The sequence below is a fragment of the Chiroxiphia lanceolata genome, chromosome 25, assembly GCF_009829145.1.
Source record: "Chiroxiphia lanceolata isolate bChiLan1 chromosome 25, bChiLan1.pri, whole genome shotgun sequence".
NCBI classification, from domain to species: Eukaryota; Metazoa; Chordata; class Aves; order Passeriformes; family Pipridae; genus Chiroxiphia; species Chiroxiphia lanceolata.
In genome coordinates, this window is record NC_045661.1 from 4,558,913 (window position 1) to 4,586,534 (window position 27,622).

Here is a 27,622-nt window from a genome sequence, read left to right on the forward strand (position 1 = left end):
TCTTATTTTTTTTTATTTTCTTCTATCGTGCATGAAAAGACTTGCTCCTATGTCAGGTCCCCGTTGCCAAAATATTGGCCTGAGAGAATCATCAAATTTGAATTTATAAGCCATGTGAACTTTTGAAATTTATCTAAGTCTATTGACATTTGTAATTCCATCACTCTAATACAGTTCAGAAGTAATGGGCTGTAAAATACCATTTTATCACGAAAATACACACTTCTAGATTCTATTCTTGTGCAGACAAATGTTCCACAATAATTCAAAATGGATTATTATTTTTGCAATGGAAATAGTTTGGCAGTTTTAAAATGTGCACTGAAGGTCTTACTTAAAAAAATTGATGTGGCAACAATGAAGAACTAGTGTCTCTACCAGGAGTTCACTAAGATGATTAATTATATATTATATCTTTATGGGCAATTAGTAACACTGGAAGCAAGTTTTGAAAAGTTCTATTTCAGTTTCCTGGTATTTGAACAAAAGATTTCAATTCAAAATAAACCTGCAGCAAACTGGCAGGTTTTGTGAGGAAAATTTTCTTGTGGAAGAGAGGAATATGTGTCAAAACTGTGTGAAAAATGTCTCTTTTCGTGGCCGGTTTGTTCAATGGCCCTGTGAGCATTTCAGAGCCGTAGGGATGAATGAGAACGTATTTTTGAAGGGGCCCTGCCGGTAAATAAATTACAAAAACACAAAAGGTTTCCAAAAGAGTTTAATAAATAATGAGGTTCTTTCTGTACTGTATAAACTATAAATATACCATGCAGTCCTTTATAACTTAAAATAATTTACAGACTGAGGTAGGGGGGTAGGAGGGTGCTGGAGGGCGTCGCTCCCCGGTCAGGGTCTCCCTGATTTCCTGCTGAGCACACACACGCAGGCCGTGTCGATGCGGATGAACCTCCAGGCCGCCTGTTTGCCCTCCATGGTCAGGGCCTTGACGAAGGTGTGGGTGGTGGTGCAGTACGAGTTCCAGTGCTTGGCGTCGATCCCGCGGCACCCGCCCGACACCGGCTTGGGGTCCCTGCACTTGGTCTCGAAAAAGTACTGCTTGAAGACATTGTTGTTGATGTTGACCTCCCCCAGCACCGTCACCTCTTTGCCTTTAATGTCGGTGGCCGTGGTTTTGTCCCCGACCCACATGCTGACGCTGTCGCACACCGAGAACTCCCCCCGGTGCAGCACGGGGTGCGTGGACCTCTTGGTCCTGGCAGTCCTGTTGAGGGAACCGGCGCCGCCCAGGAATCCCAGACTCTGTCCTTGCCCCGCCACGGGCGGGGGCTCCGTGCTGAACAGCACCCGGGGAGAGCGGAAACGCCTCTTCCGAAAGATTTTGGGGTCCACGGTGATGTTTATGGCTTCTCTCCTGCTCCAAGCGGCGTGGCCGTGGGGCGTCCGTGGGGCTGCCTCGGGAATGTGGTGCCTGTTGCTCCGATGGGCATCGAGCAGGGAGCGTTCTGCTGGATACTCCAGGGGAGCATTGTCCTCTGACTTTGGAGCTGCCTGTGTGCCGATCAAAAAAGCTACAATCAGAGTGTAGTACAGCATGGACATTACGTTATGCACCTAGAACGAGAGAGAAAGGCACTGTTACTGGGGGCCATGTGGGCACAAAGCGCTGCCGTTGCTGGCCATAAATTTGTAAGATACCCAGGATCATACGGATTTCATCAGGTATTCATGTGGGTGCCAGATGTCGTTCTTCCGGAAGACCTCGTTCAGACAGCATAAATGTTCTTAATAAAGCGAGAACATTAGAAAATAATAGCTAGATTATTATTAATTCCTCTGGTATTTGTTATTAGAGCACTGTTTATGAAGCACTTGTTTGGTGTTATTAATGTGGAGACCATATGGCGACAGCATGTTCCCAGGAGTCAAACCTCCAGTGATTTTTGCAGCAACCTTTTTGGCCAGGGCCAGTCTCTTGGCTGCAAACACCCTGCAGAGGAGTGAAACTAGAAGCTAAACCAGTCTAAACCAGCTGTCCATTCCCTAAACTTGTCTGCAGAGGTGTTTCACCATCCCTGGGGGTTTTTAAGATGAGACTGGATGTGGCATCAGTGCCATGGTCTGGGAACAGTGGTGGTGGATAAAGGGTTGGACTTGATGATCTCGGTCTTTTCCAACCCGTTTGATTCTATAATTCTATGATTCTTGGGTGTGGGGGCCACCAAGCCAGTACCTGGTGCCATTATCACACCCTCAGCAGCCACACTCACCTGCCATGTGGCCAGGCCCCGCCACTGGCTGGCTCAGCAGCCTCCAGCAGCTTCCAGCTTTCCCATCTGCCCTTTCAGGACACACCACATGGCTGATTCAGGGCAGATAAAGCCCAGGCTCCTTCCCCAAAATGCTCAGGTCATGTCACAAAGGCAGCTGGGATTTTTCCATATTTAAGGACAAATATGGGTAGAAGCACCATGGGTGCCAGGCTACCTCTGCATTGGCATTTTAGGTACAGCATAGCTGAAGCCATTGTGGCCGTAGCACTGGGAATTCTGGAGGGAAATACCTGCCCTTTTTCAGAATACCAGGAGCAAGAACCTCCTCAAATGTCCCTGCAGAGCTGACGCAGTGCCAGTGCTCATCCTCCTTCCATCCAGAGGATATGCACATCTGTTTGGGTGTGGAAAAGTGCAATCCAAATGTCTAAACCTTTGCTAAGACCCGTTTTATGCTGGAAGAGCAGCAGCAGTAATACCTCATTGGCCAACCAGCATGTGCTGACTAATTCAGCCACATGATGGGAACAAGAGACACTCAAAAATGCTCTGGAAAGTGCAGTGAAGGGCAGACATTGTGTTTCCTCTGTGAAGACTTAATAAGCAGAGACGGGGTATAAACAGAAAAGCCCAAGCAAGGCTCCTCCCCGTCTCTTTGCCTTGTTTTCCTGACAAGTCTCAGCTGGCCCCGAGCTCTACCCTGTCCAGCCAGCAGGCAGCAGGCCCCGTGTCCACTGGACAAACAGGGTTTTGTACAAGAGGAATCGGGCTCTGCAGTTCATGCCCTGATTTCCCAGCATGTCTTAATGTTTTTTCTGGGTGTTGGTCAATTATTGTAGCAGTTCCCCCTCTCTGCTCAGCTTTCTCAGACTAGAATCCCAAGCAGCACTGAAGGACTCAACCAGGGGTTTAGCTTTGCCAGAGAAAAATCCTGTAGAAAATGCAGGATAACCCTAAGATGTCCCACAGGATCCTGTGTGTCTTATCTCAGACAGGAGCTGAAGTGACATAAACAGCAGGGGTTGTGCAGGGCTGAGCAAACATTTAGGAAATCAGCAGGAGATGCCAAGTGAAGGTAGTGACTGAGGAGGGTGGAGGTGCAGGAGGAACAAAGAGAAAGGCCAAAAGCCACGTGAGCACTTTGCCTGTGCAACAGTTGGGCTGGAGGAACTGGGGGCAAAATGATGACGAGGAGAGTCAAATCTTTGTCACTGAGAAAATCCAAAGCTGCTTTAATTTGCTTAAAGCAGGGCTGAGGGTTGCTGCTTCCCCACGTGCTGCTCGAGCTGGAGCAGTCGGCATCATGGTCTGTATAAGGAAACAGAGCTGGGTGTAACTCACAGCTTGGCTGTGCACGATCCAGAGAGTAACCCCTTGTTCTACAACCAAATTAAAATCAGATGGTTCATTATGTGTCTGAAGAGTTAGCTTTCCTGACAGAAATGGTAATGGAAAAGGTTTGCAGAACAAAATCCAGGCACAATTTAGCCATGCCAATAGCAGCCTCAACCTATTGTGTTTATACATAAACCCCTTTTTTATTGTTTCCTTCTATAGGAAAGAGACATTGCAATGTCAGCAAAGAGCTGGTTCTGGTTTTGTGTTGTACAAGATTTGCTGCTCTAAAATTCAGCTACATTTATGTCCCTTCTCCAGGTTGCTTGTGTTGCATGTGTTGACATTTTTGCTTTAAGGCCATTAACACAAAAGCAGAAAAATCTCTCCTGCTTGCCTTTTCCTCTTTTTAATTGCCTTGTATTTCCTCTCCTTGTAGCAGAACATTCTGTGGAGTGTGGAGCAAACACAGACAGAATGTATTTAGGATATGGGGTGGTTTTCCTGAAGATTCAAAGCTGAATCTTTTTATCAATTATTTAGTTAGTGGAGAATAGAAAGTGACACAAAACCAAAAAGTGGACAAGACCTGATGACAACACAAGCAAGATAAGATTTAAAGAATAGGTGTGCCTTAGTCTGTGAGGGTTGTGGACTTTTTTTCTGGCACATACAGGTATTTTACAGACACTTTTGGGATGTTGAAAGGGGTTCTGAGCAATCTGGTCTAGTGGAAGGTGTCCCTGCCCCATGGCAGGGGGTGGAACAAGATGAGCTTTTTCTAAACCATTCCATGATTCTGCATTTAAACTTTGTCACATACTCAGTTACTAGACCCTTTCATGGTGCTTTCCAGAGATGCCCACAGTGGATGCCAAGTGCAGCCACCTGAACTTGCAGGGAGAGGAGCAGCTGCCAGCTCTGGTGCTGGTGGTACTCAGATGTCTGTGGGCAGCATTGGCCACAGAGGCGTTTTGACGCCAAAATTACAAACCCTCTGCACTAAACCCCACTTTTATGGTGGTCAAGTGTCATTTAAACACTTCCTCTGGTGTAAGCTGCTGTGTGAGGTTGGTCCTGGGTGGTCTGAGCCTGCTGGGAGCAGGGTGAGTGCTGTGCTTACCTCGGACTGTACTGCACAAAGAACTGCTCCCCCAGCAAGGTCCTTATTTCATCCAGAGCTGAGCCGGGCTGGGCTGCAGCATGCCATCGGGCCCTGGGCTGCAGAGCTGAGCCTGGCAGTTCCTTATGCTGTGTTTCACTAGAAGTAGAAGTATTTGTTTCAGTAATCAGCCAGCAAATCAGTGTTTTCAGCACCATTCCCCACTTGACAGCAGGAGGACAGGCACAAACCCACTCGCTTGGCTCTCTGAGCTGGGCCTTTTCCCTGCAATAAAGAGCTTGTCTAAAGTAGTTCCAGACTTTGCAGAGAACTGCCTTTATTCAGCACCTTTGCCAGACCCAACAACCCACTGCTTCCCACCCCTCTCAGACACCTTCCAGGCTCACCAAACCCGTGTGGTGCAGCAATACCTGCTGGTGGCACTGCCCGAGCTCTGCCTGCACAGATGGGCACACGAGGGCTCACACCCCCAGCATCTGTGTCTGGGAGGCAAATCTGGTTACAATCAGACTCAGGGGGAGAATCACAGATTGCCAGTTATTGGCAGAGAATCGCCTGATTGTGGCTGATATTTGAGCGGAATTGAAGATGCAAAACTTGCAGACACGTGAAGGCATTTATATGAATGTTTGTCATCTTGCTACTGTAAGGGTAGAAATAACTCCAGTCTTAATGACTGCACTGTGAATGGTCATATAGACACCAGTTAAAAGAAAACCAGTGTTTTCTTCACCAATTAAATCCAGCACACTGACACTTTCTCAGCAAAGTACATTTCCGATTGTAAATTCTCGAGTGCCACTGAAGGGGATAGAAATAGTATTTTATTAATCTTACGTGTTGAATAGCTCATCTGTTCCATTTAATAAGGTAAATAGGGGTTGTATAAGGTACTCCTGTACTGCAGAAATCCTGCTGGATTCAGGGTGGGGATTGAAGTGCATTTGCTAAGGAGAACAGGCTGCTAATGCCAAAGCATGAACTGGATTCATTTTACACCTGCACCGTGTCTGTCCTCGGGAGAGGGGGCTGCCAACAAAGGCAGCCACTGGGTTTGGCTCTTACCAACACCCAAGGACAAGCTACTTGATGTTTAAAACCCCAGCTGAAATCTCCCCAGCCTGTTTTCATCAGTGCAGGGCAGAGGAGTCGCTCTGTGGGTGCTCACTGGGTGGTTGTGCAACACTCTGTGCAGTGATTCCTGGATTTGCTGCTGTCTGTGGGTCGTGCTCAGGTTCTGCCCTACCTGTGTGTCTCTGTATTCAGGAGCTGAGATAGTTACAGTGATATCAACGTGGCAGGAAGGTCAACCAGAGCTCCAAAATCCAAAGCTTTGTGCTACAGATGGGCTGTGCTGGATTTTTGCAGGAACACACCAGTGAAGCACTAACCCTTTCGGTGAACTCTGGGCAGTTTAGTAATGACAGAGCTATAATGTGCTGGCCACTGCCAAAAATAATCCAACAACTTTTCCGACTGTTCTGCCACCCTAAGAAAACACTCTTTCAGTTCCAACTGGCCGGTTTTTAACCACAAAAGAGTTTATTTTCAGCAGGAATTCTTTTTTTTAAAGCTCATTTACCGCCTTTTTCCCGGATTCCTGGTTGTGGCAGAATCCAGTAAATGATGCCGTGTTATTCAGCATCTATATACTATTCCTTTGTACCTACCACTCCCAGGCATTCATAAAATATCCTAGTGAGGTAACTGTTTATTCAGAATTTACGTGCATTCCAGATGACAGACTTGGTGGGTAAAAAAAAAAAAATCACACTTCAATTTTAGTCTCAGCACATATAGAATAGAATCACAGAATCCCAGAATGGTTTGGGCTGGAAGGGACCTTAAAGCCCATCCAGTCCCACCCCCTGCCATGGGCAGGGACACCTTCCACTAGCCCAGGTTGCTCCAAGCCCTGTCCAACCTGGCCTTGGACACTTCCAGGGATGGGGCAGCCACAGCTTCTCTGGGCAACCTGTGCCAGGGCCTCGGTTCTCTGGGCAACCTGTGCCAGGGCCTCGGCTGTATTTCAATTATTACCTTTTTCAGACAGATCCACTGGTAAATAATGAATTTGTTTTTTATTGTAAACCCCTATGGGACATTCCTGTGAAAATAACACTTTATATATTTATAACATGCCACTGTTCCTACTGGACTTGGTTGCCCAGAGAAGCTGTGGCTGCCCCATCCCTGGAAGTGTCCAAGGCCAGGTTGGACAGGGCTTGGAGCAACCTGGGCTAGTGGAAGATGTCCCTGCCCATGGCAGGGGGTGGTACTGGATGATCTTTAAGGTCCCTTCCAACCCAAACCGTTCTGGGATTCTGGAGAGTGAAGAAATGGATCACATCAAAAAGCAACTGGTTCTGTGTCTCGAAAAACACTTTGCTTGCAGGACCTGCAAGTGCAACAAGTGCCAAACAAAACAAGTGCAGGGAATTCCTTTTTAATTGAAGTTACCCACAGAATCTGAGGGAAAATGGACAAAAAGGCTGTGTTGCCTGGAAACTTATTAGGAATGAAAATTTAATAAATTTACTAAATTAATTGCTTCCAATAAGAATAGCAGTCAGTGCAGCCTCCTAATTGCACATTGGCCAGATGCCATCAAGTGGCTCCTACACTAGTGAGAGAAAAGATAAATTAATGCTCAGTTTGGCTCAATCAAACGCAGCAAGTACATTATTTTCTAAATAAAAATAAACATGGGCAACAAACATAAACATCGAATGTTGTAATCTAAAGCCCGATACAATTTGGAATGTTGTTTTCTGTCATTCTTGAAGTTGCTGGCGTGTTTTAGGGATGTGCAAAAAATAAACAGAGCTGCTTGGCTGTCAGTGCAGCAAAAGGGATCGTGGAGGTCACCAAAACAAGCAACAAGTAGTGCTTTAGTTTTGTCTCACTGCTTCTGGAAGTAAGAGAGAAACGAGGGAGGCACTTGGTGCTGCAGTCACTGGTAAAAGAGAAGGTGTCTCTGGCACATCTTCCTCACGGAATCCTTTGAAGAGGTATACGAATTATATGAATTAAAATGTAACATTAGCGATTCAGGGAAATGATTCCTGAGCCCTGGCAGGGAATCCTGAAGCCATTATGAGTAAGAGCAGCGTCAGAGGCACAGCTTGCCCTTGATCTGAGCTGATGAGCAAGAAAACGGGAATTTCTAACGGACTCAACATCTCATTCCTCTATTATATCTGCAGTGACTCAGCTTGGAAATAAGAAGTTTATGGGTGCTGGAGAGCCAGCTGGAAGCTACCTGTGTCTCATACACTTCCCTTTTTTTCTTCCAAATGCCTCCAGCAGTGAAATGTTCCTTTGAGGATTTCTAGGGAGAGCAGTAGACTGAGAAAAATGCTGCCCTGCAGCGAGGAGCCCCGTGTCACCCTGAGCATCGTCATCACAGGATGTGCAACAAGTATCTACCTCCAGATCTCTGACTCATAGAGGCAAAGATAATAACAGGGATGCTTCATAGTCCATTATGCATTAATTTGGGGGTAATTAAGCACTATGAGTCTTGACCCGTCCCTGGAGGAGTTCAAGGCCAGGCTGGATGGGGCTTGGAACTCGGTCTAGTGGAATATTCCCTGCCCATGGCAGGGGTTTGGAATAAGGTGATCTTTGAGGTCACTTCCAACCCAAACCAGTCTGTGATTCTATAATTCTGCAGGGTGGGGATTCACCAAATCAGACACCAGCAAGGCTTTGGAAAACACTTCTTCAGGTTTATTTTATGCTTATCGGGACATAAGTAATAGAAATGGTTTATTTGCAGCAGCCTGATCTTATCCCTTCTATCCTCCTGAACCAGCACATAAATATTTCAATTGCTGGTGTCTCTGTAGAGAAGCTCCAAAAGAGGAAAAGAAGTTTTTTGCCCATTCCCTTCATTTACACCCCGTTCCCTGAAGTGAAGCCACCTGAGGGCAGAGATCCAGCCTGGAGCCACGGGGGGGTTCCTTAGGGTGGGTGACAGGTTTTGTGACACAGGACAGGCAGAGCTCACCTTTAGAAGGCTCACTTTGTAACTCCTGAGTGGTAAAACAAAATTCTAAGAATGTCACAATTTGTTTTGCAACTCAAATTTATTTTACAGCGTTTGGCATCACGATGCTCTCACTTGTAGAACATGCCCATGGGAATTTAGAGTCATCAAGAGTCATCTAAAATGTGAAAAAATACATGATCTTTAGGTGTCAGTGGCCATACCAGTAAAGACTTGCAGTGGGATGCAGCTCTTGCTGTGACAGATTGGCTGTTAGGAAGTGTTAAACGGGCACAGAAGAGAAAAGTTTATCCTTGTTAAGATAACAAACCGACAGTCTTTAAATAAAAGATAAAGAAATTGTCTCTGTCAAGATAAAAATCTCTTTAAATGCAGGGAAGGAAAAATAGTCACTTACAAAACTAGTGACAATCTCTGAAAATAAATGACTGAAAACAGCTTTAGAAGGAGCATGTGAATCTGATTCTCCTGAAGTCAATGACCTCAATGGCAAAAAGCTGGTAAAATTAAATGAGCTAAGAGCAAAAATCCTGGCTAGAAATAAGTTATCTGAGCATGCCACAAGTTGTATATCATCCCTGTATTATCATCCATTAAATAACCCTAAAATTAATGATTGACATGTGATGATTACTTTGGAACTTTCCATACAGCCTCGAAGCTGGATATGTATTTTATAGGGCTCCAGGGTTTCATATATCCTAATTCACAGGCACAAAGGAGAGACTAAAGATCTCAGGCACTAACTGACAGGAAAGCTACTGCAGGATAAATGAGATAAATCCATCTCATTAATATAAAGTTGGATGCCTCCATCCTACCCAACTACCAGCTGGCACGAGGGATTGCTGCTCCCTACAATTCCTGTCCAAAAACAGGAGGACAACTCATTCCCTAGTTTCTGTTAAACAGTGAGTCCAAAGATCTTAATGAGGCTGGTGCATGGCCTGTCCCTCTCCCCTCTACACCCTTCCCAAAGGGATTTATATTTGGGAATAGCTGGCTTGCTCAGTTCAAAACCCTGAGGTTTCCAACACAAAATGACCGGGAATGAAATAACTGGAATTTCAGACTTCACGTAACTACCAAAATCAAACTGGAATTCATCTGGGACCAGAAAGTATGAGGGCAGTCAGACTGTGATGTTACTATCCCATCTTACAGCCAAAAGTAGTTAAGGCAGAAAAATACAATATCTTTAGGGCCAGTAAACTTTTCCAACTAGTGATCTTATTCCAGCTATTCAGAAGGGAATATAAATCCTGATTCTTGTCCAAACCCTGATTAATAAGAACCAGCTGAATCCCAGCAGCAAGGCTAGCATTTAGTTTTTATTCAAGCTCATAATTTTCATTTATATTCTCCTTTTTCCCTTTTCTACAACTGCACAAATAAATTGGAAACAAAGGAGATTTGTAGCATTTGGACGTGTTGGAGTGTGATGCACTAAGTGTGGTGGCTCCAGAAATGAGGTAGAAAATAAAATTGAGCTGGGGTGTCATGATCAGAATCCCAAAGGTAGATTCCATCATCTGCAGTGTTTCTCTAGATCCTGAATTTGGAAAAGAACATTACAGAAGGACAAAGAGCATCCATAAATTATGGCCAAGATCCTCATGACTTTTCAGGCTATTAATTATTTACATCCAAAAGGAATTTTATCTTCTACAAATCTTCCAGTGTGTTTATAACTACTTTAAATGACTCAAGGATATCTTAATGGGGCAAGAATTCTGAAAAATACCAAAGGGAACCTGAAGTGTGTCTGTACTTGGCAATCAAAGTGCAGCAAAGAAGGCAGGAGTTGAGAGAACTGTAAAACCCATGTTCTACTAGAGCTGAGGGTCTGGCTGCACCTGATTAAAAATGTAGCTGGAGAAGTTCAAACTGAGTGTTGGGTTTTTTTTTTTTACGTTAAAAAAACCCCTTCAAGACATAGACAAAAGTCTACAAAATAAAACCTTGTGAAATGGAGATGCTCTTGTGTTCACTCAGAGATTGCTGAGGTAGTGAAGGAACAGCCAATACTGAAACAGAACATTGCTTTGCCTATGCAGGATTTTCCATCCAAAAATGCCAAGACATTTTACAGAACACTTAATAAAATGAACCTCCCCACTCGCTTATGGTCAGTAGAATTTACTTCTGTAGCAAGTGAAGAACCCAAAGAATAACACAGGATTCTTGCCAAGCAGTAGCAATGTTCCCCTTCTCCATTGCCCCTCTCCTTTTTCTTTTTTTTTGAACTTCTAGGATATTCTTTCCTGTTTCTAAATCTGTTTTACCTTCATGAGACCTATAGAATTCAGTTCCTTTCTTAGTGACTGAAATTCCCTCTCTCGTGATTTACTTTACATGACAAGGTGGAAGTGATGGGAAGAAAACTCAAAGGAGACCTTTAGGAATGGAATTCCTAATTCTCATTGCAGTTGGAGATGGGTATTGACCCCACAGGAGTCACAGTCATTCTGTGCCCTCCTTATTGTAACTACATGTAACTCACAAGGTATGGGGATAATATTTTTAACTACATTTAAATGTTAATATTTTTTCTTTAAATCAACATGCCCCAAGTTGAATTGAATGTATAAAAAATTGAATAATTGGGCTGTTGCTCATTTTTCATTTGATTTCTGTATTCTTTGACAACATCTTATAAATTTGAGAAGTTTATTTCCATAATTTCTAGATGACTGGACAGAAGAAGTGGAGGGCAGTGAGCTGTGTCCTGCCCTACATGATCTGAGCAGATCTTTTTCTATCTCCTCATTGCAAAGCCTGAGCTTGTTCTGCAGATTGTAGAGTGATAATGCTCAACCTCTTGTACTCCACCTGCCTTTCCCCTTCAATTTGAGTTCATAACAATTTCCTTAGAATTCCTAAGTACTCCACTACAGAGATGTGAAATATGATGGGGTTTTGCTGTCTAAACCAAGCAAGCAGTTCAGTTGGGTGCAAGGAAAACTTTCAGCCTTGAAGGTTTTTTTACTACTTGCTGGTGACTTAAAAATTCAGTTACTAAAGAGGTGGAAAAGAGGGGTTTATTTCTCTGCACAGCAGGACCCTTTTAGATGTGGTGCAGTTTTGAAATGAGAGGGTAAAACCTCCTAAGAAGCAGGGTCTGTAGTAGAGCTGTCCACAAAAAAATCTGGAAACACCACCAAATAAAACAAAGCAAACCACAGAAACACGGAACGAGTTCTCAGGTTGCAGAGTCATCTGTGTGGCTCTTGTAATGTTCTCCACAGGCACAAGCAGTTCTTGCAGGAGAAATAGGAGTCTCCTGACATCTAGGGTAGTTTACCAAGAAAAACACCAGGTTTCTACTACTGCTTAGGCATTTAAGATGTCCATTCTAATACTTTGGCTCATCTGAACATGAGCAGGAAAAGGAAATGGGCAAACAGGATTTCACCCCTGAGCTCCAGCCCTGCAGAGCAACGATGCTGCAGCGTTTTCCACACAGAGACAGAGCTGGTTTGTAAACCCTGGTGCTGCTGGAATTTTTCCCCTTGGGCTTTCATACTTTATGTGTTTGTGCTCAGCACTTACTGAGGATTAAAGGACAGTTTCTGTGTAAGAGTGTTGACACGATGCAAAATGCTCCATACCTACATTTTTTTCACTGTATGTTTTTCTGAGTTCAGCCTGGAGGATCATCTTGATTAATTGGCAGCAGAGCAAACCATTGCAAAGCATAAGTGTCCAGGGAAACAAATCCTGTTTCTTCACATGCTTTTATTTGCCTTATTGTCCTTATTTGTGCATTGTGTTTTACTGTGTGCGTGCCTCAAGTGGTGGGAAAACAAGTGTGGTTTTGCCAGTGTTTGCAATCCATGGCAGTACCAGCTCCTTCTCTCTTCACCAAAATCCTTTCCTGCGCTTTTATTTATGGAATGAATGGATTAAAAAGCAGGAGAGTGGGGTTGCCATCCCCAAATGCATCGTAGTCCTGCAGTGACTCAGTGGTGCAGCAGCAAACAGGCACAGGGTGCACTGGCACTGAATTATCTCCTCAGGGCCAGACAGACCTGAGCCTTCCCTGGGTGAGCAGAACAGCTCTGCTGGGCAGCCCTTGTGCTCATTTGGTAATGGTTTGCTGGGCAGCACATTCAAGGGCCAAGCAACACAGTTCTGCTGGTACAATCCCCTGTTCTCTGGATCCCAGCCCTGTTCCTGGCCATGCCTATGCCTTGACATACTCTGTTTTGTTTCCTCTCCAGCTCCAAGGGCTGCTCCACATGCCTTCTGACTCCTTTTTTTGCAAGTCTCCCTGCCTTCTCCTTTCACACATTGAGACCAGCTGCCTCAGAGTTCCTGCCCCACACAATCAGAGCACGTGGAACCTCTTGTTGTCGTCAGCACCCTGGCTTTCATCTGCTGTGGAAGGTATTTAGTCATTTTATTAATTCTTTACTGCATTAGCTCTCATGGTTGCAATGCCAGACAACTGCTGGCAACCCTAAGGAGGGGTGGTAACAAGATGTATTGGGTTCTGTACATTAGCAACAAAATACATCTTCAGAAAAAGTAATTCAAACTGCATTTTCTTGCACTGAATAAGTACAGGGACTTGATTTAGGAGTTACCTCATTCCTATGCTCTGAGAATCTCAGCTCTGCTTCATTTGAGACCCTGACACTAAACCTGTGAGGGCAGAGAAATACAGTCCAAACTTCAGCTCTCTGAGCATCCTGAGTGTGTCAGGCAGCTGCTGCTGCACAACAAATCTGTTCATGCTCCCAGAGAGCAAAGACAGTTTGAACTGGGTCCATATTTCAGCTGTATGGTGTGGGCTGCTGGGCTCAGGTCCAGGGAGAAGTGGGGAGTAGGAGTTTTCCATCTTCCTATTATGTCAGAGTTTGAGGGGAGGCAGCTGCTGTGGCTGTTTTAAGATAGGAGGTTTTTATCCCCCACTCAGCCATTTAAGGTGAAATGAAATTTAAGGTGACATTTACACGCAGGAAGGGGTTTGTTTGTCTGGATCTTGAACCTCCAGAATATCCTCACCTCACACAAAGCTTGACTGATGATCAGTGTAATGGGCAGAGAAGTGGATGATGCTGCAGAGTGCAGGACATCCTCCCTTGCTGGGAGCCTGCAATTGTCTCTGAAATAAATGCCTGTGTCTTTGAACAGTTCTCCTGGTCACAAAGTTACTCTGTGAAAAAGGACAGTTCAACAAAAAAGTATCTGTCAAGGAAAGAGCTGATCCTTTCTCGTGCTGTGGGAATCCTTTAAGCAAAGAACAGAGCTCAAAGAAGTTTAAATGAAGTTCAGCAACCTTTGCTTAAGAGCAGGAAACAGGGAGTTGGACTGACCTGGCAGTCTGCACAGCTCTTATAAATCTGTGTTTGGCAACTCACTTGTGTTCGGAGCATTTGAAGGGTCTTTACATGTTCTGTTTTCTGGCATCATCTGGTTGCTGAAAGCATTTTTTGCTACAGTTAAAAAGTATAATGGGGAAGATGCATCTTTTCCTTTCAAGCTGTGCCCTTGCATGTTTGTACCACGTTATCTAGAACTTTCCCTGGCCCTGCTCTGAGACTGAATAACCCTGAATGCCCAAATTGCAACACGATGCTGATGGTGTTGGACATCTTTGTGCTGTTCACACTTCAGCTTTCTGTGGGGTTCACTGACTCCCCTGGAATGCAGAGCTGGAAATGTGGGAATTCTCATAAAAGCGAGCCAGGATCAGAAGATTACTGTTGCTGTGTTTACCAGTGTATTATTTTCTTTGCTGCCTTTTATTATTCTAGATATGAACCCTTTTTCCACTGCCATGGTGAGATCTATAGACTGAATGTGGGAACTCCTGGAACTGGGAGTACTAAACTGTTGTAACAAGTTTCCTCATCCTACATTCATCAAAACAATCTTGCAGGAGCTGATTAAACAAAACCTTCTTCTCTTAGGACTGGACCACAACCCTACAGAAAATACAGGGGAAGGAGTGAGAGTGGGAGGAGCAACTCCTGGAAGTTGTGGAGTGGCACCTTCCTATAGGAAGGAGAACCTACAGAACTAATAACTTGTAAATAATATTTCAAGGCTGCAGCTGGTAAGTGAAATGCAGCTTGAAGTTCACAAAGGTTGGAAGGGATCTTTAAGATCATCAAGTCCAAGCATTAACCCAGCACTGCCAAGTCCACCATTAACCATGTCCCTCAGCACCAAATCCACGTGTTTTTTGAACAATTCCAGGGATGGCAACTCCACCACTGCCCCAGGCAACCTGTGCCAGTGTCTCACCACCCTCACAGGAAAGAATTCTCCCTATTTTCTTATCTAAATCTCTCCTCTTTCAGTTTAAAGACTTGTCCTATCACTATCCCCCCCAATCCATCTCCCCCCCATCCATCCCCCTTGTCCTATCACCCTCTGCCTCTGTAAAAAGTCACTCTCCCTCTTTTTATAAGCCCCTTTCACATTCAGAAAGGCTGCAATGAGATCTTCAGGCACTGGAAGGGGCTCTAAGGTGTCCCCTGAGCATTCTCCAGGTTGCACATCCCCAGTTCTCCAAGCCTGCCCTTGGAGGAGATGATGTTGATCCCACCACCACAAAATGAAGTGTGTTACTCAAACCAGTGTGGATAAAAAGTCCTGGCTGCATGGCAGAGAGCTGTCTTTGTGCAAGCTTTGATGTTGAAAATAGCAACTTGAACTTGCAGATGTACTGATTACCCTGCTAAAAGAAGACATGGAATCTCTTCCCAGAATTACAGCATTTTAATTAGAAGAATGTGAGCAAAGTCTTAATCTTGTTAGGAGGGATAGATACGGATAAGGCAGAAAGAAAATCCACAGCAACACAGCCCAAACATGAAAATCAGTGTCTTGGAGCCTGGTAACAGCAACAGAACTGCTCCCTGTCACTGCTTTTCCTACAAGACTAAGCTTGACAGTGACTAAGTTGCAAAAAATACCTCTTTTGTCTTGTAACACTGAGCTCCATCACACACAGCTGTTTGAAAATTTATGGCTGAAATGAAGGGAAAGGTACTTTAAATTTACAGACCAAATCCACTGGTACATGGTTACTCCCTTCAAATTTGCTTTTAGCCCTCCTAAATTCTTGTGACATTCAAGGATCACTAAGAATCTCATCTGTAGCTGATCCTGACAGATGTTAATCTTTGCCTTGGCTTTACAGTCTGCTGGAAATAGTACTTGTTTCTTCATGTCAGGCCTCTGGCAATGCTTATGGAGTCAGGATTACAGTCTCCAGTGAATCCCATTTTTACTGTCATTAACTTTCTAAACTGTTCCCCATAGCTGGCAACCTTTCCATGCTTGGAGACCTACTTAGTGGGAAGCTGGAGGAGTGATGGGTTTTGCCTGTCTCGAATCATTGTGGCTTTAATTGAGATTTGTTTAATTTTGTCATTAAGTCCATTTACATTGTAGGAATTTCATGACCATGATCACACACTGTGCCTGCTCACTGGTTGCATTTTGTTGTGATTTACCTATCAAAAAAGGAAAAAAAAGCTCCATGTTTAATTAAGGTTTTTACAAGTAGCCAGGTTTTTTCTTCCATTAACTTAGTTAATAAATTCAGCAAAATTTTGGATTGGGAATTGGAGACATGGCTCACCTGCAGAATCTGTACTGTGTTCTGAGGAAGTGACTACATTTATTTAACAAAATCCAGGTGTGGGGTCAGTATCTCCTTGTCTAGAAGGAATTGATACCACTGTCAGAACCCAAAATATCAGGGTTTATGGCAAATCTTGATCAGAAAGCAACGGGAATGGAAATATTTCTCCTAGAAATGCCCAGGACATTGTGGTGAACAGAAACCCCTGGGTGCAGCATTGCAGTCACAGAAATGTGGGACAGCTCCCAACAACCTGGGCCAGTGGAAGGTGTCCCTGCCCAAGGCAGGGGGTGGAATGAGAGGAGCTTTAATGTCCCTTCCAACCCAAACCAGTCTGGGATTCTGTAATTCTGTGACAGATCAGGGGTTGCAGGTGACTTTCCCTCTCTTAGGATGAGTCAGGGGTGACCAAAACTATGTGAGTTACAACACGAGCCTGATAGTGATCACTTCAGCAGCTGGGGAAGCCAAATGCTTGCTTCTTAAAAAGAAAAAAAAAAAGGCTGATTAATCAGCTGAGTCATCCTGCTCTGCCTCACTGTTGGTATGAGTGGCATTCCCTATGGATCAGCCTATTCCGAGGGAAAAGCCAAACCATAATCAAGACTAATTGACTGAGCTCAATCAAATGTTTCAAAATACCACCCAGGAGTTTTAGATCAAATGAAAAGCAGGGATTTTCTCAGCCAGGCAGTTAATTGCTTCCTGAGAACTCGTTCTTCACAATAATTTGAAGATTTTCACTGGTGCTCCCTCCAAGTAAAAGAGTTTTATTCTGTTTTCTGAGTTTACAGTAGTAATATACAGATTAACAGACTGGAACAAGACACCTGCCCTCTCTCATATTCTTCTTTCTGAATGATGCTGCAGTGCTGCCTTGTCTCTGGGACAGGAAATCTGCAGCCTCTAGAGGTTAAAACAACTTTTTAGAAGCTTTCAGAAAGGTAAATCCCACCAAGCAGTACTAGATATCAGTACCAGCAGCAAAAACCACAGTATTTTAAAGTCAGTCAGTTTTTCAGTTATTACATTTAGAGAATTAACCCCAAAAGGATATTTCTGTGGGTTTTGTTTCTTACCTCGAGCAAAAATTGTTTCAAAGAGGAGCTGAAATTTTTTGCAAGGGTTTGTCCAGTGGAAAATAATGATGGTGTTTTAAATCTTTGCCTGGCTCCTGATGTGCCCCAGGTTGTGAGCGGCGATGAAAAATTCATCGTCTGCACATCTGTAGGTGAATCATCTCTTTCCCTCACGCACAGGGGTTGCACAATTTCATTGACTGCTTGCTTTGATGAGTGTTTGATACTTGTCATGTGAAGCTATTCCATCACACACTGGCAATAGTGGGAATTCTGAGCACACTTAACAACTCAAAGCGATGTCGCAGCTGATGGATTTGTGGTCGTTTGGGACGTGACACAGTCCTGTGGAATCACCAGTGATGCCAAGGGAAAAGTCACAGCACAGACATCTGGCTGCAAATCCTGCACCTGGACCCAACATTTTCCCCATCTGTGCAGCACAAGCTGTGCAAGGCAGGTGGTAGGACCTCAGGTGAGATCCAGGATTCCAAAGAATCATCGTGGAATTGTGGAATGATTTAGGTCGGAAGGGACCTTAAAGCTCATCCAGTTCCATCCCCCTGCCATGGGCAGGAACACCTTCCACTAGCCCAGGTTGCTCCAAGCCCCATCCAGCCTGGCCTTGATGATCTTGCAGGTCTTTTCCTGCCTTTATTATTCTATAATAAATTCTGTAATCCTCCCCCTGTCTAGTTATGACTGTAATTTGTATTTCCATTGAATGCAGAACACCCTTCTGCAGGCAGCACAGGCACACCCGAACCATGGCTGCACTTCACACGTTCTGTAGCTCCACAAAAAGCACTCAGAAAAGTCTGATTTCAAACCTGGGGTTTGTGCCCATATCAATTAGTTCAAATAACCTGCTACATTTGAAATTTGCTCTCATTTTACCCCTTAACCCCATATGTAACCACATATTTCCCTCGTCTGGGTATTCGATGTGCACCTTGTATTTATTACAGAGTTATTTGTTAATGCCTTTGTGTGGTGAATCAACTGTCAGGAAGAATCACAGTGGTCACAAGAAAGCAGTTTTATTCTGAATTGGAAGGAAGAGAATATGGATGAGCACAGAGTGGATGGAGACAAAAGATGACCTTTGTAGCCAGATGTGATCTGTAGCATGACAATATTAAATGCCGTTGAAGAGTGGGACAGCACAGATTATTGGCATAATTGTGGCAGTAGGAATAGATTTTTCTTTGCTATTTGCCTATTTTTACAACAATTTTCATCAGATGATGAATATAAGAAAATTTTACATTGTCTAACACAAGAAAAATAAGCTTTTTCTTCTATTCTTTTTAATAACATATGTCCAGCAGATTTCTAACTGAAATATCTTTTAAAGAGGCCTATTGTGTTTGAATTTAGCATCTTTCAACTTTTCTCTGGGGTTTCTTCACATTAATATTGGGTTCAAAGCAGATAATCAAGGTCTAAAGCTTACAAGATCATTTTTTGCCTGCTTAAAATGAAAACCAGAGGGAAGTTTTGCTGATTAGGTGTGTCCTTCATTTCTGTGCACAGTGCCAGAGTTTAAGCACATGCCACTTGGAAATGAGCTTTTGCAACTTCATTTCATTTCAAAGGGAGAGAGGTGAACTTTAAATCTGAACTTTAAACGCTGCATCAGTTTTCCTGTGGCATTGGAAAAGCGTTATTTTCTTAGAAAGTGTTTCCCTTTGCTTTCAAGTGATGGCACAATCACGTGCTGAAGGCTGAATTCAAATGACTTGAATTCTTCTGTAAATCCGAAATATCGAGCAGAGGGGAGAAATTCTACAGTTCATTGAAGAGTTTTCTGATTTCTTTGCTTCTAAGTAGGAGGGGAGAAATGAGAAGGAAAGGGCCACGTGCTTTTCTGCCTCAGAACACACAGAGAAAAGAAGTGGGCTCTGGTACAGCCCTTCCCAGCACCAGTTTGCAGTGCAGGAACGTGCACCCAGGGAGAGCTCATGGAACAAACTCCCTCTGATGCTCTGGATTCTGGATGCTTTGCCAAACCCAGGAACTCACACTTCTGGCATATGTAAAGTGTCCTGGAATGTGAGGCTGAGCAGTGACCCTTTGCACTCTCCTCTTTTCCAGCCTGTCCCTGAGAAAATGATGGGAGGAAGGTTTGGCAAGAGGCACTGGGGCAGGGAGGGCTTGGATCCAGGCAGAACAAAAACGTGGATGTTGAATATTTAGAGCAGTGATAACATCAATCATGGAATCCCAGGATGATCTGGGTTAGAAGGGACCTTAAAACTCATCTCATTCCACCCCCTGCCACGGGCAGGGACACCTTCCACTAGCCCAGGTTGCTCCAAGCCCCCTCCAACCTGGCCTTGGACACTCCCAGGGATAAGGAGCCCACACCTCCCACTGGACCAGGTGGCTCCCCAATAGAAGGGGAGGAATGGAAAAGATTCTTGACATGGAAAATGAAACCACACCTTATTTCTGTGGCTTATTCTGAGTGGATTTATTTCTCTTTTCACACTTTGTGCACTTTCTTTCTCCTTCCAGGTAAGAAGTGCGGTTATTATGAACAGTTTTGCTGAGGGAAATGGATAAAATATCTATCACTGAGCAAAAGAAAGGATAATCAACTTATTCCCCATTAAATAGAACCCCTTTAATATTCTCTCAATAAGAATGACCAAGTGTTATCCTCTTTCTGACAGAGGCAAATGGAAGATCCTAAGAGCAGCACAAGCATATTGTGTTACAAATAATTCAAATTAATTATTTGTATTGCTTTGGAATGCACTTGCCTTCAACACCTTGCTGGTCTGGGACTGAGACACAGAGCATCTCAAAAGGATCCTGGAATAATGGGCAGGAAATGATGCATTTTGGAAAATGCAGGCTGTGTCATCCACCACAGGGCAAAGCTCTTTGTGAACAAGCACAGGTCTTTTTTCATACCTGAGTCATCCAGCACATAAAGTCGTCAAAAAAGCCCAAAAAACCTGTGTTTCAAAATAGAACAACACATCTTCTGTGAGCCAGAGCTGTTAAATGTATCATAATCAAAGTATTACATAGCAATTAGGTGCCTGGCAAATCCCCATCACAAAAATTTCTGAAGCCCTTTTTTTTCTCTTTTTTTTCCTTTTTTTTTTTCTTTTTTTTTTCTTTTTTTTTTCTTCCCCTTTTTTTTTTTTTTTTAAGAGCCTGGATCACATATGGTTGTGTCAGGAACAAAATAAAACAGTCAAAGTAAAGCAGTGAACCAGACCACCAAAAAGAAAAAAAGGCTGTGTCACCTTTGTACCCAAACAATAGGGGAAAATACAAAATGATTAAGAACAGGGAAAAAAATCAAAATAGTAGTTTTTTGCCTAGCAAAGCCATACTTAGCAAATAGAAAGTTATCAAAGACATAATCTGCTTCCCAGCTGTATTTACACTGGGCTAATTTACTCATTGTAGGTCAGAACTGCCAGAATCAGCCTAATCTTTATAAATGTTCTGGGCAGTTAACAAGTGAATGAGCTGAAGCCATTTTTGCTGCATTCTCTTTAAAGCAGTGACATTTCTCACAAATATGACAGTTCAAAAGAGATGACCAGCCCTTTGTATAAAAACCAGATCCATTTTATCAATTATTCATTCATTTCATTCATTTTATTCTTGGAAGGAGCTTCTTATTTGCACGACATAAATGTCACTGTGGTTTAGTGGGCGTGGTGGTGTTAAGCCAAAGGTTGGATTGATGATCTTGGAGGTCTTTTCCAACCTTAATGATCCTATGATTTTGTCAATGATGTGTAAACTGAGCCCAAAACAGCCAAAGAAGTTGTCTTAACTTCTATTTGATATTTTTCTGACTTTGTGCTTGAATCTTTTCCCACTGAAATCAGCGGGAGTTTTGATTCATAACAAGTCAATGGCAGCAGAATTTGATCTTTTATTAGCACATTGTTATGGACCCTATGGGAACAGGAAATTGGATTTTGGAGCCAGGGACATACATGAGAGAAAGACTTTTTGGAATCAGTTTAATGGTCTGTGTTCAACGTTCAGTTTTAGAAAATCCCTGAATAAAAGAAGTCTTGAGCTGCATCAAGTGGTCTGGTCAGTGCAGGTTTGACTTCTGTCAACCTGAGGGGAGATTGTTCAGGTTCAGGTTGTAAAGTCCAAGCCAGGCAATTCCTGAGGATTTTTGCTGTCCCTTGTCCCCATCTCACAGTTTCTTCCAGGAAATACCACTATGGAATGTGGAAGCCACGTCCATGAGACAGGACAAGGGGGAATGGCTTTAAACTGCCAGAGGGCAGGGTTAGATGGGATATTGGGAAGGAATTCTTCCCTGGGAGGGTGGGGAGGCCCTGGCACAGGTTGCCCAGAGAAGCTGTGGCTGCCCCATCCCTGGAAGTGCCCAAAACCAGGTTGGACAGGGCTTGGAGCAACCTGGGCTAGTGGAAGGTGTCCCTGCCCATGGCAGGGGGTGGCACTGGATGAGCTTTAAGGTCTTTTTCCCACTCAAACCATTCTGGGATTCTGTGTGATAAAACTGATCCCAACAACAGAGAATGTGAGTCTTGATTTGGGCCATCTGATAGTGCCAACTACTGTGCCATAAAATCTCAAAGCACTGTTGTAAATGCAAGAGCCAGGGGAAAAAAGAAGAAGAAGAAAAAGAAGAAAGGAAAAAACTCACTTCCTCCAAGATAAGGAAAATTCAGAGGTGTTTCATCCACTGAACAATGGCCTGGGGGAATTCAAAGGATGCTACAGAAGCCTGGCAATAAAGCCATTAAATGTTGTTTCAAACTACCTCATGCAGCCATTTGAGTTTTGGATTTAGATAATGTGCCACAGAAATCTCATGCATGTGTGTGTTTGTAGGGCCTGATTCCTACATGCATTTTCAATGTAATTAATGATGCATTTCCCTGCTACTTTTTGCTTAAGATTTATGTATAATACTGTCAATTAGAGCTGCTGGAAAATATTTTAGTCCAGTAATGAGTTTCAAAGAAGGTGTCTGCTCCACAGAAAGACCACAAAGATATGGGATAAATTTGTACTTCCAATTTGCACTGTATTTCAGCAAATTCCACAAGATCCACCAGATTTGTATTTTCCCAGGCCTTCCTCAGTCATAATCTATTTAGACACTGAATTGCCTGAGGAGCTGTAGATCTCAGCATTAATGCCTTTCTGTAGTGGTAACTTCCATCAACACTGGCCTACACCTAATTCTTGAGCAAAAAATCAAAATGAAGGATGCTATTTTACCAGAATTACTCTTCTTTTTATCAGAGAACTGGCCACCCACAGTAAAGATTACACAGTCACCTCTTTTTTCCAGGGTAGGTCAAGTATTTGCTCTGAGTAAAGCGCTGAGGAGAAGTTTCTAGAACAGAAGTGCATCCAGGTCAGTAATTCTGCCTCCTGCAGCAGCTGATGATTGTGGGGAGTGGTGCATGAATAGGGCAACCACATGGGGATCATCTCCTTGGAGTGCTCTCCCACTCAGCAATCATTTTGGATTTATGGAACCACAGGCAGCATCTTCGCTTTCAGAATGTCTGATTGCTTCCTGAACCCTGTGACCTACAATATCCCATGGAAAGGAATTCCAGAGCTCCATTAGGCCTGGAGAGAGGAACCACCTTCTTTTGTTTGCCCTGAGCTTGCCACCTGCCCGTTTTACTTCCCACTCCTTGATTTTTGAACTGGGAGACGAGACAACAGCCATTTCCTTTAAACAAGGACAACTTTCCTTTAAGGACAACTACGACTATAAATATCTCCCTTACACCCCTCCTCAGCCATCTCTTTTCCAGACTTAGAAATCATAATCTCTGTAGTTTCTCTGAATACAGAAAATGCTCCAGGCTTTCATCATCCTGCACCTTTTCTTGCTTTGCTTTATCCTTTTATCTGTGTAACTGAAGGCCAGAGCCACAAGCAGTGTCCAGGATTTGGGGACAGTATGAGTTAATACTGAGGGTCTGAGATTTTCTTTCCCCCAAATTCCATGGCTTTAATATTAGTGGAACTGGGCAGACAAGAGTGCCCATAACTCACAGTAATTGGCACTACGCTCTCTTGGCAACAGCAAAAATGATCTTGCTTTGCTTGACCACAGAATTTTTGGTATAAATGCACACACACACACACACACACACAAGTATTTAATGAATTCCACAGAGTGCACAAAGGGCATTGTGTCAGGAGAACAAGCCACACACATCCCACAGGACATCTGTCCCCGAGTGGGAGAGACGCTCTGGTTGGAGAAATGTTCTTAAACACATTGGCCTCTGTGACCAGAGGCTCAGGGCAGACCCAGCCCAGGGAGAACTTCCTTCTGGTTGAGGCAGGAACACAGTTGTAGCAGCACCGCTACATGTGCCTCTTGTTTACAAAGAATCATGGAATCATTTTGGTTGGAAAAGGCCTCTAAGATCATCGAGTTCAACCATTAACCAGCACCGCCGTGGTCACCACCCAACCATGTCCCCAAGTGCCACATCTGAGCATTTTTTGAACCCTTGCAGGGATGGTGACTCCACCACTGCCCTGGGCAGCCTGTGACAGCGCCTGACCACCCTTTCAGGGAAGAAATTTTCCATAATATCCAACCAAAACCTCCCCTGGCACAACTTGAGGCCGTTCCCTCTCCTCCTGTCCCTTGTTCCCTGGGAGCAGAGCCCGACACCCCCCAGCTTCCCCCTCCTGTCAGGGGGTTGCAGAGCCAGAAGGTTCCCCCTGAACCCCCTTTTCTCCAGGCTGAGCCCCCCCAGCTCCCTCAGCTGCTCCTGCTGCTCCAGACCCTTCCCAGCTCCGTTCCCCCGAGGCGAGTTTCTCTCCCATGAGACAAGTTTGGTGGGAAGAGGTGTTACCCCGCATTTCTCTGAGTGTATAATCTGATTTAATAAATGCTTTGTTTCGTGGTCACTTGCTGAATAAGGCCCTAAATCCCTGGTTCCTGGGGGGCAGCTGCCGGCAGAGGTCACCGTTGCTGTGGCTGGTCTGGAAGGGGTTGAGTTTCACTGGCTTTTAGTGGCCTCACATTTGGGATTGACAAATATTTATAACCCCACCAATCCAGCACTGGCTTTTGCTGTTAGAGCATTGAATCTTTTGGAATGAAACCATGAATTTTTTTTTTAACCTTTTTTTTTTTTTTTTGTCAGCGGAGTTTGTTCTTAAAATATAGACTGAAAAAAATCACAGATTTCTGTTAACTTCTTTAAATCACCAGTATTTTTCCCACTTGCCTTTAATTTAATTCAATTAATGCTAGTTAATATGTGTTCAATATTCTGTTAGTCCTACAAGCATGTTGTATGGAAACAACAAAAAAAATTTAATAGAATTTGTAATTAAATGAACATTTTTATATGGCCAAAGCTGTGGAGCAGTAGGGGAATTTATGGGGTTTATTAATTTGATTCAAATAATCTAGTTTTAATGTGTTCTACTTGACCCTTGTTCTAGGCATCCCATTAAAGGCACACAGTTTGCACTTGAAAATGCTAATGTGAATACATATTTTAGGTATTTTTCTAATCTGATTTTTTAAATTAATCTCTTATGGTGATTTCATAGACTGCCCAGTTATTCTATGGAGTAATTGTTTATTTAACATATGGGATAAAATGATGCTCGTGCTAGTTATAATTCTCCAGTGAACTTAAATGAAGAAATCTAAAAGGTAATTTCAGGTTTGGACGGAGAAAAGAGTCACTGCTATGGGGATGAGAAAAAGAAAACCACAGTTACTTTCTTTCCCACCTTGTTGTGAGTGACAGATCCCTTCAGGGTGAGTGGCTGGGATTGATCAAGATGTGAAATCACTGTTACTCCACTGCCCAGATGTGTTGGGGGCTCCTCTCCAGATCTGGCTGAGGTTTGTTTAAAAATGATTCATATGGGTGATTATTAATATATTTAAAGGCCAAGTCTTTCTTATCATACTTGAGAACGCTCCAGCATATTTAATTCTTCATTCCATCACTGCAATCTCTTTGGGAAAGTGCAGAAAATATTGTAGCCCTCATAGTTTCAGATAAATGCCTGAAATGGCTGTTGTCAGGGGGATTTTAAAAGCCTGTTTTCCATAATATTTGAACCAGCTCCCAAGTGCCAAGAGCTGGAACGTGCAGACAGATCAGCTCCCTCTCTATCTTATTGCAGATAATTGTCACCTTTCAGTTTGGCTTAGCAAAAAAAGTGCCCAAAAAACTTTATTGTGACACTTTAATGCATGAAAACATCCATAAATTATCTGTCTAACAGTCACAATGCAACTTCCAAGCTGTGACAACTTGGAAAACCAGCCTGACAAGCACGCTCACTTTTGGTGTTTTTCTAAAACTTCTTGAGCATATAAGGAGAATTTAAAGTGAAGAAAGAACCGAAGCACAAATACTTCTTGTTCTCAGCACACAAATTTCTTCTGTCTCCCTGACTGGGGTCCCTGTTTTCATCTCTGTCTCAGCTAAAAGAGTGTTATCACCCTCTATAAATCAATAAACATTGTCAGCTCCATCCTGTCACTACAGGCAGGCAGCAGGGAGGTCGTGAGCTTTTCCAAGTGGACATCCTAGAGGATACATGGTCTTTGGTGAAGTACTGCTCTGTCTGCAGCTAAAAGGGTTCTGCCTTGGGCCAGTCACGCTCTGATTTAGCAAAATTCCTATTTATTTATGTTAGTAAAGGAAGAAAGGAGTTTTTATCCAGAGTAGAATTATGAAAGCCTTAATATTCAGAACAAAGCCAGGAAAGAATTTTCATAGAGGTGTAACTGCTGTAGAATGCAAATAAAACTAAGTTCCCCTATACCTGGATAAAAAGAATAAGAACACTTGCATTTCCCCTAAGATTAAGCTGCTCTTGCTAAGGATGTTTTTCAGGCTTTAAGCTTATCCACAGCTGCTGCAGGAACACCTTCCAGATGTGCGTGCAGCCAAACCTGCCCCGGCAGATGCGATTTTCGGTTTCCCTAGACCGCGCTTTGCTTGCAAAAAGCTGCTTTTAAGCCTCGAAAGTATTCCCCAGACACCCGATCTGTGCCCCCTCCGCAGAGCGAGCAACCCCCGCGACAGCCCGAGCCCCCCGGGCCGGTTGCGGAGATGCCGAAGTTGCCCCGAGCGGGTCCGGCTTTGCGGGTCACTCACCTCAGAGCCGGAGCGCTGGACGCCGGCGGGACAGGGGCTGCCGGGGGGTCTCCAGGCCGCTCTGTGCTCTGCAGCACCCCGGTGCTCGGCCACTCTCCCAAGCCAGAAGATCCATTCACATTCCCTCTGCCTTCGCAGCCTCATTCAGCGCTCGCAGGGCTCAGCGCCGCACTGACTCACAGCGATCCGGCTCCCTCTGGGTCCTAGCGCTGGGGACGGCTGGGAGCTGCACGGGCTCGCAGGAATTCAGCCCCCTTGGCTCGCTGCCGAGCCCGGGCGAGGGATGCGCAGATGTGCAGTGAAAGTTTCAAAGCGTGGCTGGCTGGCTGACCGCGCACACGGAGCGCAGGGAGAACCCTCCGGCTCCCCGGTGCCGCTGGCAACAACTGAAACCCTCTCTGAGGGGTGTTTTGTCCTCAGCCTTTCCACTCTGCATCCTAATCCTTGCCCTCGATTTAAAGGCGAGGGCTCGCAGAGCTCCCTGATGAATGGGTCCTTTGGAAAATCATCTCCAGAGCCCTCTGCTCATCTCGGGCGTCTGTGAACAAACCTGTAGGGACGCCAAGAGTTAACTGGGGAAGCGGTGCACTGTGTTCCCTGCAAAAACTGAGCAGTCCCCATTATCAGCTGGCTCTAACTGGGGTCAGCCAAGCGCTGATCTAGAGTAGCAAAGAAATATTTGACCCTGACTTGACGCAGAGGAAAAGATTATATAAGTACCCTTCCAGCTGTAATATTCCGTGTTTAACACGCTTACCTTAAGTTACAAACAGAGATGGAAATGTTTTCCTGTATGTTGGAGGAGCTGGATTAACCCCACAACAGTGGGGTTTAGGCACTGGTAAATATAGGAAAGAAATGTGAAATGTGAAAATGAAAGATTTCATGGGGTTTTTATATATATATATATATATGTATATATAAAAGGCAATTTGGCTAAAAAACTCCACTCTCAAAAAAGTTGGCAACTCTGTAGAGGATTATGAAGCAGCCCCTTAGAATTTCCTAGTTCTCATTTTGGCATAGTGGAACCTTTGTTGTGATTATACAGACCCGAGGAAAAAAATTAAAAGCAGATCACTGCATTTTATCTCAGTGGAAATAA

The 27,622-nt window shown here is 44.0% G+C and overlaps 1 protein-coding gene across 3 annotated transcripts; it reads right to left on the reverse strand.

Moving 5' to 3' along the window:
* Positions 1-705: 705 nt before the first annotated feature.
* NGF (nerve growth factor) lies at positions 706-27,121 on the reverse strand. 3 transcript variants are annotated; one of them, XM_032710616.1, is made up of 3 exons: positions 26,518-26,614; positions 4,690-4,827; positions 706-1,572 (listed from the first exon to the last, which is right to left on the reverse strand). In XM_032710616.1, exon 3 carries the CDS (start codon positions 1,558-1,560, stop codon positions 847-849), a length of 714 nt encoding a protein of 237 aa, XP_032566507.1. In that variant the 5' UTR covers positions 1,561-1,572; positions 4,690-4,827; positions 26,518-26,614; the 3' UTR covers positions 706-846. The 3 variants fall into 3 exon arrangements, with proteins under 3 accessions (XP_032566507.1, XP_032566506.1, XP_032566505.1); XM_032710615.1 differs by lacking the exon at positions 4,690-4,827 and having other exon boundaries at positions 706-1,509; positions 26,518-27,121; XM_032710614.1 differs by lacking the exon at positions 4,690-4,827 and having other exon boundaries at positions 26,518-27,121.
* Between the last annotated feature and the right edge of the window lie 501 nt (positions 27,122-27,622).

Bases quoted from the DNA above. Each gene is read 5' to 3' on its own strand.
- NGF (XM_032710614.1), bottom strand. From the start codon at position 26,661: ATGAGGCTGCGAAGGCAGAGGGAATGTGAATGGATCTTCTGGCTTGGG. The intron at 1,573-26,517 runs GTGAGTGACCCG...CTCTCGTTCTAG, and splicing joins TCCAGCGCTCCGGCTCTGAG to GTGCATAACGTAATGTCCAT.